We start from the raw sequence: 17,500 nt of genomic DNA on the forward strand, positions 1-17,500 counted from the left end.
CACCAAGAAGATTGCCCAGTGATTCAAGAACTGATGAGAATGTTTTTCTGACCACCCTCAGCTGTACCGTACACCAGCACACAGATATTCACACGCGACGACAGCTAGGACTCGTCACCTGAAGCCATCTGTATCATTTGGTTGCCCATGAAATAACCGAAAATAAAATACCTAATTAGAAATGACCGAATTGTTTTTGATCGAAAAACGAAAAAATGTTTTGTGTTTTTGTCCCCTTTTATTTTTAATGATGCGGGGGTGGACACCCCCCGCACCACCTCCACCCCCACCTTCATGTATACTCTTACCCCACCCCCCACCTATTTTTGTAATAAAACGTATAAAAATCCCATGGGCTCTTTTGCTCCCCGTGAGCCACCTTGCTCCCTTTGTCCCCCGTTTGACGCTTCCTTTGGTCTCTTTTGTGTTTCCCTTTTTGCAGATGTAGACGAGTGTCAGCGCGGCAGCGTGTGCAGCAATGGCCAGTGTGAGAACATGGAGGGCTCCTTTAGATGTACCTGCAGCCAGGGGTACAAGCTGAGCTCTGCCAAGGACCAGTGCGAAGGTAGGTCCTGTCCCCACCCCCAGGTCAGTGGCCGGCGGTCAAAGGCCCGTGCTAAATGATGCTGATTGCCCGGGCTCCAAGAAGGAAAGCGTGTTATGTAGGGTTGGTGTCTTGACCCCCTAGATAGCAACATTCAACGGAATTTGCAGAGTACAAAAATATGCAAACACGGCTAAATGGCGCACAGACCGAATAGAGCTTAGTGTGGGTGCGCCAAAGACCCCAGCGTCTCCAAAATGTGGGCTATAACAATTTCTATGGCGCCCAATTTCTCTAGCTTGTAAGTATTTCTGAGTGGGTCTGACTTGTGTAAAGAGCCTGTGATGCACAGCCTTGTCCGGCTCCTAAGGCAAGCGTGTTATGCTTCAGCTATCCACCCATTCTCACTGCAATGCCCCTTGATCCTGCTAGTTCAGGGGTCTGCAAGCTTTGGGTGCCCTGATGTGTTGGACTACAACTCCTGCGTGCCCTAGCTAGCAAAGCCAATGGTGTGGGATCATGGGAGTCGGAGTCCACACACCCCTGCCCTTGTTCTATCCCGCAGATGCCTCCTCGTCTGTATAGGATCTAAATCTGCACCGCAGACTGAAAACTGTTGCCTCTGGGTATTCCCGGCGCTTTGTAAGGGTAAACTCGATCGTTGCATTCCAGGGAACAAGTCAACTGGAAATGGGAGCCCTGCACAAGTCTCCAACTGAGCCGCAAAGGAGGCTGCTGGGGCACTCTCAGTGACGTATTCTGGTAAATAAGGTCTTGATTGACCACAACATCAAGGCATAAGAGACGCCTGAAAGCAGATACCATGGTTCTTTGGGTGTTCGGATGCTGAGCCTGTCAACCGTTATCAGGAAATGCCAAACTTATTAACTAATATTTTACACAAGAAGATTTCTGTGAGCTGTCCTTTTCCCTAAGGCCCCATGCCATGAGGAAATGGGCTAGTGGAGCCTGTGGCATCTGTATTTGAGGAGACCGCGGATGGTTGTATTCTCTTGCACAGAAGTTGAATAAACTGCTCCATGTTTACTGTGGGCATATCTCACGAACTTCCTGTGCAAGCTTGCCGCCTTCAATACCCCATCATTTGAGGGGAACCTCTGACCCATTCAGCAGTTTTAAACAGCAAAATCATCAAAATATGTTATTTTCAAATGGGCTTCAAAATTCCAAAGGTTTGGCCGTAATGGCGCAGAATGTAGCACCCCACCCCCCCTACAGGCCTTATGCTTAGTCTGAATGGCAAAGTGATGCCAGTTTTCATTTTATGCCACCATATCCTGTTTGGTCCCCTTAAGATATTTCAGGTCAATGTGGTTCCCCTGTCCTTTCTACAATATGCTCCCTTTTTGATGCCACCTGTGGGGGTGCTATCCTGTCTTCTCAAGAACTTCTGGCACCTTTACTCTCTGGACATGATTTCCGGCAAACGGGATCAGTGTACACTGGGACCAAAATCCTTTCAGAGTCTTATCTGCTGCACAGTGTTTGGGGAAGCCGATTGTCCCCTTACTTTAAGGGTTTGACACTCTCTAGGGAAGCGTGCAAAAAGGGAAATAGACCCCATTAAGTGGAGATAACATGGGCCTTCCACCCAAATGAAGAGAGTGGTAAAGTGTGCGGTGGGTTCCAGGACATCTTAGAAAATCATCTGGCTTAGAATCCTTTAGATGTGGTTTTGATCAAATGAAATAAGCTTTCACACTTCATACCTGGATGGACAGATGCTGTTCTCCAAGTCTTACTTACAGACACTGCACACAAAGCAGGTGTTTGTAGAATATTCAATAGCTGAGAGCTTCTCGCCATTAAAGCGAAGCGAACAGATGGAAACCACGGCGTCTTGGGACTTGCTTCTAAATGGCTTTTCTCTCCTTCCTTAACAGATGTCGACGAGTGCCAGGATAGCAGCCTGTGCACACACGGCAAGTGCCAGAACACGGAGGGGTCCTTCAGGTGTGATTGCAGACCGGGATACCAGGCATCGGCCGCAGGGGACCAGTGTGAAGGTACGCGATGGGATCGCCGGCTCGTAGAGTGATCTCCTGCAAGGGCGTCTTCGGGGGTCATCGATAAGGCATCTGTTCTGACCAGTCGTGCATGGAAATAGAACCAATGACGTTTATGGCCTCAGAGATTGCACCCTGACCTCTGCGGTTTATAGTCTTTCCATCGATTTTTTACCATTGAATGTATTTTCATCTAATACCACTTTCCATTGAAAACCCATATTACACATTTATTTTTTATTTTTATTTTTTAATTGGGGGGTCCCTCCCAAACCCCCGTTGTCCAGATTTAACCATTTAACCCTTTATACCACCCAAATCCACAAACATACAAATACAGTGCCCAGTTACCTCAGGGTTAGGTGCGCAATATAAATAATAAACAAATACAAAATACATTTTCGATGGAAAATATTTAAATTAATATTTTTCGATGGAAAGTCATCCAATGAAAAATCATTAGATGAAAATACTAGATACCGAACTCTGTTGATCAGAGGCAACCCCAACTGACCCGCAGAGGAAAATAATTGGCACCTGTTCTAGGCTTTGTACTAACACCTGCAGAGTCAGGAAGCACCTAGACGTGATTCTATTGGATGTCCCACACCATGCAAGTCTCTGCCCCCTTTCACCTATCCACTCACTCACTGTTCCGTTCCGACGTCGACTCTGTCTCGCTTTGGGAACTAAAGAAGGTGTGTTTTTAAGGAATTTATGATGTATATGACTGCAGATAGCCTTGTAAGCAGCGTCAGAAGAAGACATCCACATAGACCAAAGAGCCAGAACAAATGTCCATGTTAATTAAGTAAATACCTTTCCATGCACAGAGTGGCCAAACACTTTGAATGTGTGGGCAAATCCAAGTAATGGAATGGTATTCATTTCCAGACAAGCTGCCTGGGCTTTTAGGTGCAGGAAAGGTAATGGGGTGTCCAAGGAACCGTGTGTAATGCTTAAGTTGGCCAGATGATTTAATGTCACCGGGACACCACTTTCATTTTACAAACCGCTCATAGCAGGTGCTCAAGTCCAATTTGGGGTCATCAAGTTAACCATGACTAGAGCTCCCAGGAAGCATTTTCTGTGAAATGAAAGCCCAAGAATGAGTTGTGATGTCCCAGTAGTACAGAGTTATCTGGCCACCAAACTAAAGGTGACCCTCGCCACCGAACACTTCTGCACAGCAGTCTGCATTTCATGTCAGTTAAGAAAAATCTAATGGTCGTGTTTGCTTAAAAATCATGAACCCCTCTGCCTAGTATGCCCGTCTTCACATCATCGCCAGCTGTGAGTAGATAGTGTGATGTTTAGTCGCCCGCTGATGCATAACAACTTCCTTATACCCAATGCTTGAATGGGGAATAACTTCCTGGCCTCGCAGTGTTCTCCTATATTATGCAGCCATCTGATTAAATTGTCTGTTATTGTAAGTGCTCTATTGTTGCACTAATCAAAGACAGTTCCTGGTTCTGATTCCATCAGGGTCTGTGCTACATTAATTCAGTTGTAGGGGGATCTCTAAGGTGCCATCAGCAAAGTGGCTGAGGGGTTCCCATTTTGCCTCTAAGATATCAAACAACACTTTTTCATAAAGGGGGCAATGCCACTTTTCCTGAGACAGTGGTTGTGTGCATAGCTCTCAACTCACACGCTTTTGGCGGGTGTCACCCGCCTTGTAAAGGGCTAACTCACCCGCCAAGCCTCCTGCACGCCCATTCATTTCAATGGGCGTCTCACCCGCCAAAAACAAAATCGGGTGATTTCACCCGCCTTTGCAACAGAAATGGTTGAGAGCTATGTGTGTGTATGTTTACTTTGGGGCTAGTATCCTTGTGATTAAGGGTCGCGTGCATCCCATTAGGCAGAGTCTGCCTTCACTTTCCACTACTGTGGTCACGTGGTCTTTGCACTGCTTAAATGAGCCGAGTGAAGCGAACACTGTAACACTACAGGTATGCAGCTGCTGTCTGGCTGCTCCATGCATTTTATATAAGTGTTTAGTTATTTTAGTTTTTAAATTAAATTGTATTCAGACATTTATGCTGCCTTCCCTTCCCATGCACTTCCTGTTTGTGTGAATGTTTACTTTGGGGTTAGTATCCTTGTGATTACGGGTCACGTGTATCCCGTTTGGCAGAGTCTGCCTTCACTTTCCGCTACTATGGTCACGTGGTCTTTAAATGGATTAAATGTGCCTGCACACTAGATGGCGCAGTGGGCGAGCGCAGCAGGCATGCCTGAGGCACGCAAAAGGCAAGCCTCTCTGTGCTCGTCCGTGCTGCGGACGGGCTGGGTGGGGGATTGGAGACGAAACTTAAATGCAGAAATATATTAGCATTGGCTCCTGCTAGCACTATATTTCCAGCTCACTGGCAGGCCCCCTTAGAAAGCTACCCCAAATGCGAGAGGACGATGGGAACACATATTAATGATATTTTATTTAATACATGTCCCCTTCCAACTCACGCAGCAGATGTTTATGAAATGCTAGATAGAAAGTCCCCAGATTTTCTATGTTTCACTGACACATGGCTTACAGATGTTTCTACCCCGACGTTAGTACTGGAACTCTCAGGGGATTATAAAATAATTAATTTAGATCGAATATCGGCCCATACGGGTGGTGGTGTTGCAATTATATTTAAATTTACCTTTCAACTTTTACACATTCCGCTGGTACATGATATTAAGATGGAAGCTCTACTGGTTTGTCTGGCTGTGTCGGCATCCTGCTCTGCACACTTTCTGATTCTGTATAGACATCCTGGTTCTTATGTTGGGTTTTTAAATCCTTACCTGCACCTGATAGCTGAGCTTCAATTGAAGTACTCTCGCCTGGTTGTTTTAGGAGATTTTAATCTTAAATTTAATTGTGTAGATGTTTCTACTCTGTCCCTTTTCTTTGAGGTCTTGACTGATTTAGGCTTGGAGCAAGTTGTGGTTGAGCCTACCCACGTGTTAGGAAACAGCCTTGATTTGGTCTTTTTGGACAAATCCAAAATGGATTTTCTATCTGTTGAACCTGTGATATGGTCTGACCATCATCTAGTGTTCTTTACTCCTAAAAACCCTGTAATTTTAGTCGCACGGCAGGATTAGCATCCTGCTGATCGGAATGCCCTTTTGGCTAGTGTGGAAGAGGCGTGCACTATTAGCACCAATATTAATCTAACTGCCGTGACAAAAGTGTTGAAGCATGCAGCGGATGATGTTGCACCCTCAAAGCTTGTTCGGTCCCATAAGCGTTGTTCTGAACCTTGGTTTTCGGAAGAACTGAAAGCGTTCCGCCTTAAGCTAAGACAGGCGGAACGTAAATGGCACATGACGTATCGGGCGGCTGAAAAGGTGATGTATCGCCAGTGTACTAGAGGCTATCATGCAGCCATTGTGATAGCAAAACAGGCTTTATTTACTGAATAAACGGAAGCTAAATCAACCCATGGAATTGTTTTCGATCATCCTGAACTGTCAATCGTGCTCCTGTTATCGTTCCAATGCAACTACTTTGTGACTCACTGGCCACATTTTTTATTACTAAAATTCAAAATATCCACACTGATATTTGCATGGCAGACCAGGTTACGAACATTGCGGACAATGATGAGGGCAAATCAGTTCCTTCTCATAATTGGTCTGATTTTCCTATATTCACTATTGAAATGGTGTGTAAAGCTGCTATGGAGCTTAAATCAGCGGCTCCTTCTGATCCTGTGCCACTGGTTGTTCTTAAGGACATTATGCCAGGTATAATTACCTGGGTAGCCCAAGTTATTCCTCTTTCTTGTCAATCTGGCTAAATTCCGATTGAACTCAAGCAGGCTATAGCTATCCCGCTTTTTAAAAAGCCATCACTGGAGCCTTCTCTTTTTTCTAACTGACGATTTAGTTCTCTTCTGCCTTTTTTTAATGAAACTGTTGGAAGCCCGGGGTATCTCCTCTTCTTTCTTCTGTTCTGGAAGCTTCTCAGTTCCTTGACCCTTTCTAGTCAGGGTTCTGGCCAGGACGTGTTACGTAGAGTGTCCTGGTGTCTGATGTGGATTGCATGGCAGGGTTGGTAGATGGCGGAGTAGTGGGTGTCCTGATTTTGCTAGATCTTTCAGCAGCCTTCGACACCATCAACCACTCTATCCTGCTATCCCGCCTGGCCTTGGCGGGCCTCTTCGGGCCAGTCGATGACTTGTTTTGTTTCTTTCCTGGCTTATAGGTGCCAATCACTTTCTCTTCCTCCTTTTCTTTCCCCTTCTCACTCATTTACCTGCGGTATTCCTCAGGGCTCTGCGCCCTCCCCATTGCTTTTTAACATCTATATTCAGCCTCTTATCTGTCTTGTCCGCTCCTTCGGTCTCCAGTGCTACTCTTATGCTGATGACACCCAGATCCTGGTTTGACTCGATCTTGCCAGGCCTGAGGTGTCATTGTGTTTTGGTCGGTACCTGTCAGTCGTGGGGCTGGGGGGTGGATGAACAGCAACTGGCTGAAGCTAAATGGGGACAAAACAGAGATTCTGGTGGTGGGCTCCCCCTAATCCCACTCTTTGGACTCCTTCTTTCTGGCTCTCTGCACTAACCTTGATTCTAATCTCCCCTCTGTCCTCATCTTACTCGATCTCTCTTCTGCCTTTGACACGGTCCACCATGCCATCCTGCTCAATGATCTCTGTGATAACCTGGGTATCACCGATGAGGCCCTGGACTGGCTGACCTCGTTCCTCTCTGATCGACACCCGCAGGTCCAACTTGGGTCCTTCCTTTCCACTATCTCAAACTCTACTTGTGGTGTTCCCCCGGGGTCTATCCTCTCTCCCTGGCTGTTCAACCAATACCTGGCACCTCTCGTCCACTGCATTGCCGCTTTCTGCTCCAACCTTCAGTGCTATGCGGATGACACTCAGCCCACTTTCAGGCTCCCCTCTGCCACCTCTTCTCCTTCTCTCATCTCTGACTGTCTGTCTGCTATCCAGGAGTGGTGTGCCGCCAACGATCTCTGCCTTAACACCAGTAAGACGGAGATTCTCCTCATCGGCACACCTGCAGCATCCTTTCCTGTCACTCACTGGCCGGCCTCTCTTGGCCCTCTTGCTGCTCCCACCTGTGAGGCTAAAAACCTCAGGGTCATCTTCGACTCCACACTCTCCTTTTCTCCTCACATCTCTGATGTCTCTAAGAAGTCAAACTACCAACTGCACCTCCTCAGAGGCATTCTTCCTTTCCTTTCCTTCCCCAGATGCTCACTGTCTCTAGAGCTCTGGTTCTCTCTAGGCTGGACTACTGCAACAGCCTCTTTCTAAATCTGCCTGCTTCTATTGTCCGCCCTCTCCAACTCATCCAGAACAGGACTGCAAGACTTGTCCTTGGCCTCAAGCCCAGGAATTATATCTCTCCAGCTATGAAATCACCCCACTTGCACCCCGTGGCTGAAAGGATCAAGTTCAAGACCCTTTGCATCGTCCATAAGGCTTTCTGGGGCCTGGTGCCGCACTACCACCAACTTTCTCTTCCTAAGCATCTTCCTTCTCAAGCCCTCTGCTCATCCACCTCCAACTTCCTGAGGGTCAGACGCTTCTCCAAGCAGAGAGTGGGGGGTAGATCTCATTCCTCTGCTGGGGCCTCCCTGTGGAACAGCCTCCCTGCCTCTCTCCAACTTGAACAGGACCACCTCTGGTTCTGAAAGCAACACAGGACCTTCCTTTTTCGGTTCTGCTTTCTTTCTCCCTCTTCCTTGCTGATTTCCCTGACTGCTCCGTACACTGGCCACCTGGCCACCCTCTGAACTCCGGGTCCAGGCTCCTGCATTTGAGTTGCCCTTGCACTGCCTAAGGGTCTCCCCAGCACTTAAGGGTCTGTCTCTGCAACCCTACAGTCCCCTGTTTCTCTGCACTTAATGAGCCACCTGCCGGCAGCACTTATGAGTTACCCGCACTTTCCCTTCTCCTCCCCTTGTGCACTTCTCCCCCTCCGACACCCCCGCACTTGCGCGATCTGAATGACTCAAGGTCTAGTACGATCTTTGTTTTGTCCTCCCTCTGTCCTCCCTTCCTTTTCTTGGCGCACCTAAAAACACTTGTGTATGGGAGCGTTATAAATGAGTTATCATATCATATCACATCTCTCCGGTTCTAAGGTCCCTTCATTGCCTCCCAGTGCACAAGCAAGTGGAGTTTAAGGCTCTATGGGCCTCATTACACGGACGGCGGTGGACCAAGGTGCTATTAGCACCTTGGTCCATGCCGGTAAAATACCGGCACCACCTTGGTGGAAAGGGGAATTACCACCCTATTCCAAGGTTGGTGGGGCGGTAATTCCCCCTTCCCCCATTGCCCTTCCCTATTCCCATTTTTGCCCCATAGGGCATAATGGGAATGGGGAAGGTGCTAATTACGGCACCGCAAATTGCGGTACCGTAATTAGCTCCCTGGTCCCTTTGTGGGTTGGTTTTTAACGCCTGCAAAAAGCAGGCGTTAAAGTCTCCAACCCGCAAAGGGACCTCGTAATAAGGCGGTAAGGGTTAACGGTCACCGGTACCATTAACGGTGACCGTTAACCCTTACCGCCGTCCGTGTAATGAGGCCCTATGCCTTATTCATCGTTGTCTACTATCAGAAGGGAGCAGACTATGGCCCTCATTCTGACTCGGGCGTTAAGGGGTTTACGGCCGTAAACGGCGCCAACCCTTAACGCCTGATTACAAGGTTCCCTTTGCGGGATGGCTTTTAACAGCTGCTTTTTTGCAGCCGTTAAAATCCATGCCGCAAAGGGACCTTGGCGATAATTACGGCACCGTAATTTACGGTGCCGTAATTATCGCCTTTCCCCATACCCATTATGTCCTATTGGGCGAAAATGGGAATGGGGAAGGGTAAAATGGGAAATGGGGATTTACCGCCCCACTCACCTTGGAATGGGGCGATAAATCCGACAAACCATAATGGCATACCGCCTGGGTCGTAATGAGGGCCTATCTCTGTGACAGGTGTGTCCCGTATATTCCCAACCAGGCCCTTCGTTCTGGAGATCAGGGTTTGGGTTGTAGTTCCTAGGTTTCGTCTTGCAAGAGTAGGAGGCCGTGCCTTTTCGACATCAGCTGCTAAGCTGGGGAACGGGCTGCCACCTGCCTTGAGAAGTGTCCAGAATCATCTGGAATTTAGACAGCTGCAGAAAACTTCACGTTTTTTAGGTCAGGTTGTTAGCTAGCATTATGTATGTTTTTAACACCAAGATGCCTTTGGGCCTACGGGCGCTTTATACGTTTTATTAACATAACATAACAGTGCAACAAGTTCCTTAAAAGATGACATTTAAGAATGTATTCCTGACTTCAACATGGAATACAGTAAGTGCTATTTTTTACAAAGAACCCTGGGAAATCGGTGGCCCCACCCATCTCCTGGTTCAGCGCAGGCGTTTAGTGGTGACATTCACTGCAAAGAAAGTCACCCAAAGGAATAAAAGGACATTTCGCTCAAGGGTGCATCTTTGCTTTCAAGCCAGCAAATGTAATCGCCTCTCTAGTAATCATCGTTAAAGCCCGGCTGTTTGTGCCGATCGCGTGAGCGGGGCACCTGTGGGAGTGCCTTGGAATATTTTCTTGGTTTTCATGACTATGAAAATAAACAGACGCATTTGCAACATGCACCTGCAGCCGTGCAGCCTACGGTCCACTGTCTCCCTCGTCCCAGAACATCTACAGTAGGAGAAAAGGCATCATTCTGAAGAAGTCTTTGTTGAGGGTGCAATAGGCTGGAAGCCATTGTTCTAAAGCAGCAAAGTCTTTGTAGTAGGGTACTAAGCGCCTGTCTTTGGAGTAGGGTACTAAGCGCCTGTCTTTGGAGTAGGGTACAAAGCGCCTGTCTTTGGAGTAGGGTACTAAGCGCATGTCTTTGTAGTAGGGTACTAAGCGCCTGTCTTTGTAGTAGGGTACTAAGCGCCTGTCTTTGGAGTAGGGTACTAAGCGCCTGTCTTTGGAGTAAGGTACTAAGCGCCTGTCTTTGTAGTAGAGTACTAAGCGCCTGTCTTTGTAGTAGGGTACTAAGCGCCTGTCTTTCTAGTAGGGTACTAAGCGCCTGTCTTTGTAGTAGGGTACTAAGCGCCTGTCTTTGTAGTAGGGTACTAAGCGCCTGTCTTTCTAGTAGGGTACTAAGCGCCTGTCTTTGTAGTAGGGTACTAAGCGTCTGTCTTTGGAGTAGGGTACTAAGCGCCTGTCTTTGTAGTAGGGTACTAAGCGCCTAATTCATGGCACGTTCAGCGTGGCGCAAGTGACGAATACGTTGAACCAGGCCTAATTCACAGAGCAGTGCAAAATCTATTTTAGCAGAGAAAAGTCCCTGCACTGCGCTAAATGGGCCTAATTAAAAGAAAAGCACTATAGCGTGAATTTAGTGCTTTTTGTGTGAATTAGGCCCTTTAAGAGCAGTGCAAATAGTACTTTCCCAGTGCAAAGTGACTTTGAGCCGTAAAAATACACTTTACACCGCTCTGTGAATTAGGCCCGGTCAACGTGTTTGTTGGCAGTGCAAAGTCCCATTACAACACGCTAAACGTTCCATGAATCAGACCCTAAGTTTCCATAGTCCTTTGTGTTCTTTTTCGGTGGCCGCATCGGTTTCTCTAGCGCGACCCTTGGTCGTGTATTTTTGCATGTATGTTAAAGACAAGCTCATTCACTGTGCACTTAACTGCTGTAGATTGCAGTTTTCTTTCATTGCAGAGGCCTGTGGAATCATCCATAGGTCTTAGTGGCAAACGGCCATTGTTGTCCATGTCCTCATTTGGATGAGGGTCATTGATGTACAGCGAATCTGGCGCAATTACTCTCAATGAAGGTTATGCTTGCACTCAATTTCTCCATCTCTGAGGCCTACATGAAGCGCTATATAAAATGAGGATGCCATTATCGCTGATTCCATTCCCGTGTTCATTACTTTCCACTCATCCCCTGCCCCTTGCACTTTCTCCCTTCCATCTCCCCTGCACTTGCGCATTCTCAATGTCACTGGGCCTAGTAAGATCGCTGTCTTGTCCTCCCTTGTAAGCCTCCCTTGCCTCGTCGCCGTGCCTTGAAACACTTGTGTATGGGCGCGCTATAAATAAAATATCATATCATATCCATTGGGGCTTGCATTCTCTGGCGGCCCATTATAATTAAACCGGTCTTATTCTGTATACATTCGCGAATTATTTATCCAAAAACAGTGAAGGGGGTCTGTCAGGACATTGCAGTAACCCTCTTGTGAGGGAGGAACATACACAGGGCTAGCGAAACCTTTGAGCAAACTGAGGCATCGTTCGTTTGCAAGCAGTGCACAGGATAGAAGCAGAACATGTTACAGATGATACTGTTCATGGTAAACCCTGTTATATGCAAAACCAACTGGATGCAGGTCCAGACCCCCTCGAAGGACTGTGGAGCAACATGTGAAGCCCCTCGCTCATTCGCCTACTACAGTGTGGAGACTTTTAAAGTCTAGCCTAGGATTTCTTTATTGTTTTCCTGTTACCAAATTCAGAAAAGATGGAACGGTCCTAATACTGAAATTAGTTTATTATTTCACGGAACGCCCAGATATTTAACAGAACAATCTTGCTTCTCTGAACCACCCACTTTCATGTTTGCCAACACTTGCATCTGAAAGAAATCGGCTGCCCAACGTGGTCAAACAACATGGCATTCTAGTTATACTTTTTGTGTTCCTCATAGTCAGCTTCTCATTCCACCAAGGCATATTCCCCACTGACATATCAGTGGACAGAGACTTTCCACTGCTGAAAAAATCATCCTTAGAAAAGTTAAATATATAATTAATACCCAGAGGTTTCTAAGCGCGTACCCGGGGATCGAACCTGTGTTGCTCCATGTCATCTTGCTTCCAAGACGAGCACATTGCTGCTGAGCTATCCTCCCTAAATATAGGCCAATAACCCTCAGCCTCGCTTCACTAAACTTCCGATTGCCTCCCAGAAACGTGTTCTTCAACGCTCTTAGTCTTGCTGTCAACCCCTGTGTAGCCCCGGGACAGCTATACTCATCGTGGTGGATGATGGCTTCAGTGTTCTAGAAAGTCTCTTGTCTCATCCTCCTGGATCTTTTGTGACATTCTATAGATTCCAGTGAAAAGAGTTCTCTGGGTTATGTGGCTGTTCCCAGGCATGCAGCCCTCTGCCGTTTCCCCCCTACAGTGTCTGCAAAAAGGATCCCCGATCTCTCGGAATGGGTACATTTGCATGGACGGACCAGAGATAATGTTAGGGAGAGGGATTGTGGGGGCTCTGTCAGGTTCAACCCCCTTCAATATCCTAGGCCAGTGGTTGCTACCTTTGGTGTAATCTACAACTCCGACCAGTCCTAGCCAGCATAGTCAATGGTGAGGTATTATGGCAGCTGTAGTTGAAAACATCTGGAGAGCCACAGACCCCTGCACTCGTCACAGGGCTCCTTGGTGAAGGTCATACGGAAAACAGGAGATGAACACAGAGTGGATTATATCAGTCATCGATTCTTTCATCGGTTTTCTTATCTCTGATGACATTGTTTACCCAAGCACTGCTCAGTTATCATTGCCCTGCTCTTAATATTCCTGCTGACTTTACACATTTTCGGACTCTCTCTGTGAGGAATTCAGTGGTTTTGCACTCGCCTTGGCTTTTTTAAAATGTTTAATTTAATGGAATGATAGTAGACCAACCTCAGGAACATGTGTGGGGTTAATCCCCCACATTTCCCTTTGCTCACACCATGACAAAAGCATAGACCTGTGTCCTCTGGCTGGGCACCACCTAAAGGCACCGTCTGCCAGACATATTTAGTTGGATACAGCGAGGAATGCACACTGTCATCTCAAGGAAGGGGGAGGACCAACCTTTCCCCTGCCATGGTTAGTCTGATTAACTGACAAAGGCTCCGTGGATACGCACTGTTCTTTTGTTAGTCCCTGCAGCTGGTTGACATGGTTAACATACCAACAGAGGGTACTTCAAACAGGCCCCCAAGAGGACTGGCTGCAGAGGATAACAAAGGAGACGGGAAACCTAGCAACCTTTCATATGCAACTGCGTCCACCTGAAGCCAGCTCAAGCCTCAGTATCAAGGACAGTGAACTGTCATGTCTGGGTCCGTTGTTTACAGTAGGCCACCTTGCTAGGGGGACCCCATTAATAAGGTATGAAAATGTGGTTGCAGGAGCCAGAGAGTCGGGTCTCACTGCAGCTTCAAGGGAGTCCTGCCGCTTTAACAGGGACCACACAGTGAGAACTATTAACCAGAGAGACTCTTTGAAAACAGACAGGAAGATGGGTGTGACTTAGTGTCACAAGGGAGTGAGCCCAGAGCTCTTTCTGTTGATCAAAGTATTCTGCCATTTTAGTTCTGGGGCACACCTTGGTCCTGTTTTCACCCCTTTACCTTTCCTGTTGTGAAACACTTTGGTTATGACCTCACACATACAGGAGATTGTTGGTAGGGACCCCAGGATTGTTCATTGGGGTAGGCTTAGCCTACACCATCACTGTGGCCCACTTGGCTTTAAAAGAGAGGTGAGTCTGCCTTACACCTTACACCACTGATGGAAGGCCAGGATATCCATAGAGGGAAGCAAGATCCCTTCCCTAAACATCTCCCAGGGAACAGAGCGAAATACAGAACTCAAAGGACCTTCCAGTAGCTCCAGAACTGGTACCCAGCCAGCACACAGCATGCCCTGCTAGGTTCTGCAGCAAGCTTCCCGGATAGGGAGTGCCAGAAGGTCTCTAAACCTAAAACCAAGGACAAGGCAGCTGCCTGAATCACACTCCTCAGCTTTGGGTCGTCCGCCTTGAAAGACGACAGGAGCCCATTGAAGAAGCTGCGAGAAGTGCCTTGACGAGCATCTACCAACATCCACCTTAAAGGACATTTTTGAGCCAGTGGATTTCCTCGATCCGCAACCGTTAGCAACACTATCCGTTGTCAAACCGCCAGTGTTTAAAGACATCTGAGACGTCTCTGCCAGTGCTTCAGAACTATCAATCGGCACCGAGACAACGATTCCTGACCCCGAGCCGCTGTGTAGGCCAGCCAGCAGTCGTTCATTCGGCTTCGGTCACCGAACCATCTTGCCGCCTGATACCCGCAGCTGACTCCCATCTCAAACTCTGTCACAGAAGCCTGCAAACAAACACCCTGAAGTCGACTCGACCTTGTCCAGCACCAAGAACATCTACAGCAAAGGGTACATCATGGTTCTGTCCCCCTGGTCCTTCCCAGAAGGGCCCTAGAGACATTTTAAGCCCCTTTTGTCCTTTCTGCTGAAGCCAAGAAATCTTAACAAACTATTCTGCTTATTAACTATAGCAACCACCCTCCTGTCAGTATCCAGAGTCCATTCCTTTTTCCTTCTTTGAAATTGTCTGTCCTCTGCATTCCTTTGCAGGGTGGGTTGTATTTCGTAGTGTTGTTAGACTGTCTCTTGTGATTAATAAGTAGATATTTGACTGGACACTCCTTTTATCATTGGGTAATAATTGTATTTTCGCCCTGTTGCAACTAACCAACGATCCACAAACTTTCAGAGATAAGCTTGCCATTCCATCCACAAATTTGACAAGGAGGTTTATAATTTGCTTGTTTTTCCAATCTGTCTGGATCCCTTCTGGTGTACTGGAGGTGTGGGGCGGATCGATGGTTTTGAAACTGATATTCACCCCGGACCACTGGTGGCCCGGAAGTTGATTCGTCACCCTTTCTCCTGTATATTACACTATTCCGCACCGTTTCATTAACTTTATATGCTGGCTAGCTGTTGATGAGGAATGCGGTGAGACTGTACCTTTTTAGTTTTGGCTATCAGGTGGCATCGTAAGCATTGTCTATAAACTGAAAGTATCAGCATGGAAGTGAAGAAATGAGAGAGATGGGGTGTAGGTGCAAACAGCATGTGGTTGTTTTGCTTTTTAACCACCCACTGTCCTCCATGGCCATGCTACTCACCAAGGCCCTTCCAACCCACTAAATACACACACATCTGGGATTCCTTTGAATCATCTGGGCTTTTAAGGAAACTATAGTGTTAATACCGGTAAGATAGCTCAGTGGGATGAGCCCCCGCTGCTGCGATCTGAGCGTGATCGGCAGGTTGCAGGTTCGAATCCCGGCAAGTCCACCTCGGCCTTTCATCCTTCCGAGGTCGATAAATGAGTACCAATTTCGGTTTGGTGATATTGTATGTAAATATGTGCTCTGTTAAGCCCCTTGGATAAAGGCTTTATATAAATAACACATAATTATCATTATTACGAAGCTGTCTCGTGAAAGGCAAGTGCAGCTGAACACCAGCAACTGGTGTTCCACAAATATCTTTAACCAATTGTGCCTTCAGCCGCTTGATTTATAAGAAATGTGTGGGTCCATATATCTGTTCCTTACACTGAATACGCGTTAAAAATAAGCATCAGCAAATCCAACCGTTAAGCCTCTTCCATAGCCAAAGATAGGTATTTACCATTCACAGCAATAATATGCTTAGCTAACATAATTTGCCAGCTGTTGCCATCTCATGCCGAGGTAGTACCATTATGGCAGTGCCTGAAACTGCCTATGTCATGACTACACAAAAGCCAACACCATTAGCTTTGCCAATGCTTGCTTACTTTTAGATCTACTTATGAAAACTGGCCTTAACACTGTTTTTCTTCACTGTCTGATCGCAGTGCATCATTTTGACCCAAAGTTTCACAGCGCGTTGTCTATCGAATAGATCAAGAAGCCGGGCTTGAACCTCTGGATGAAGTGTGCCAAGAAGATGTACAGGATACCTGCAAAGTGCCTCCCCACACAATGAGCAGCTCTCCGTCTGCCTTCACTCTACATGTTGGCATTGGGCCCGCTCACCACATCTCGGCGAGTATGAAGCTAGTCCGAGTACTATCGAAATGTCTCGGGACGATAGCTCAGCGGCAGCGTGCTCACCTTGGAAGCAAGATGAGACGACACAGGGCCACAATGGTTGGATCCCCGGGTCCGTGCTTAGAAACCTCTGGGTATTAAGCGCGTTATAAATAACCTATCATATCATTTGGTATTGAAGGTGTTGGCCAGTATTGTCAAAATGTGCATTCTAGGAAACATACGCTCAGGTGAGTGGCGGCGAAGGAAAGAGGGCTTTGAGGAAGCACATGGGCACATTAGGGAACCCTATTTTTGCTTCCCTGCGATACTGTGAAGGCAGATATGTGGTTTTACTTCACGCCAACTCATACCTTACTACATTTGGTGCTTGCCTCAGTGGCAAAGCGATGTTATTGCAGTGGTGCCATCGCAGTGGTTGTCTGTTCCAATGGGGTGTCAGTGCAGTAGCATTTCTGATGCCACGCTTACATCATGCTTCCTGCACAATCCCCACAAATTGACAGAACATTTACGCCAACACCTCAGGGCATTCCGCGTATACACCAACACCTTAGGGCATTCCCCGTATCGGAAAAGGGAGGAGTGCTAGCTCAGTGGCATGCAGTGATGTCATGTTCACACTCTTCCAACGCTTGTACCACAGGAATGGTGGAGTATCCTCTCACGTGTCATCGTCTATTAGCGTCGACTGTTCGTCGACTTGGCACCACGCCGCTATTGTAGCCGATCAGCATTTGCCTTGGCCTTTCTCCAGCACAGGGGAGCCATTCATTTCCTCGCATGATATCCCAGACAGAGACAATTATCCCTTAAATAAAGCCCTGGCTATCTAGTTTCACATGTGGTATGGATATGCAGCGGGCTCACATAGAGACAGCCGCCACGGTCGGCGTGATTCGTATGAGTAACTTTTATGGAGTGTAGGGTTTGCTGATCAGGAATTCTCCACACAATCTGCTAATTCTGAGGGGATATGGGCAAGCTTTGGCCTCTCGATTGGACAGTCATAGCGGCCATCACAAGTTCCATGCAGAATTGGAATAGACCG

General features: G+C 47.3%; 1 protein-coding gene across 4 annotated transcripts in view; it reads left to right on the forward strand.

The window, feature by feature from the left end:
• The window catches only part of LTBP1 (latent transforming growth factor beta binding protein 1), a 1,019,134-nt gene that overhangs the window by 849,508 nt on the left and 152,126 nt on the right, over nt 1–17,500 (forward strand). For all 4 annotated transcript variants that reach the window (XM_069607908.1, XM_069607910.1, XM_069607907.1 and 1 more), the window contains 2 exons: nt 443–565; nt 2,449–2,571. In XM_069607908.1, coding sequence (XP_069464009.1) covers nt 443–565; nt 2,449–2,571 — 246 coding nt within the window. The remainder of the gene's footprint in view (nt 1–442; nt 566–2,448; nt 2,572–17,500) is intronic.

This window comes from Ambystoma mexicanum, chromosome 4q (genome assembly GCF_040938575.1).
Source record: "Ambystoma mexicanum isolate Mex_15411 chromosome 4q, UKY_AmexF1_1, whole genome shotgun sequence".
Classification (NCBI taxonomy): domain Eukaryota; kingdom Metazoa; phylum Chordata; class Amphibia; order Caudata; family Ambystomatidae; genus Ambystoma; species Ambystoma mexicanum.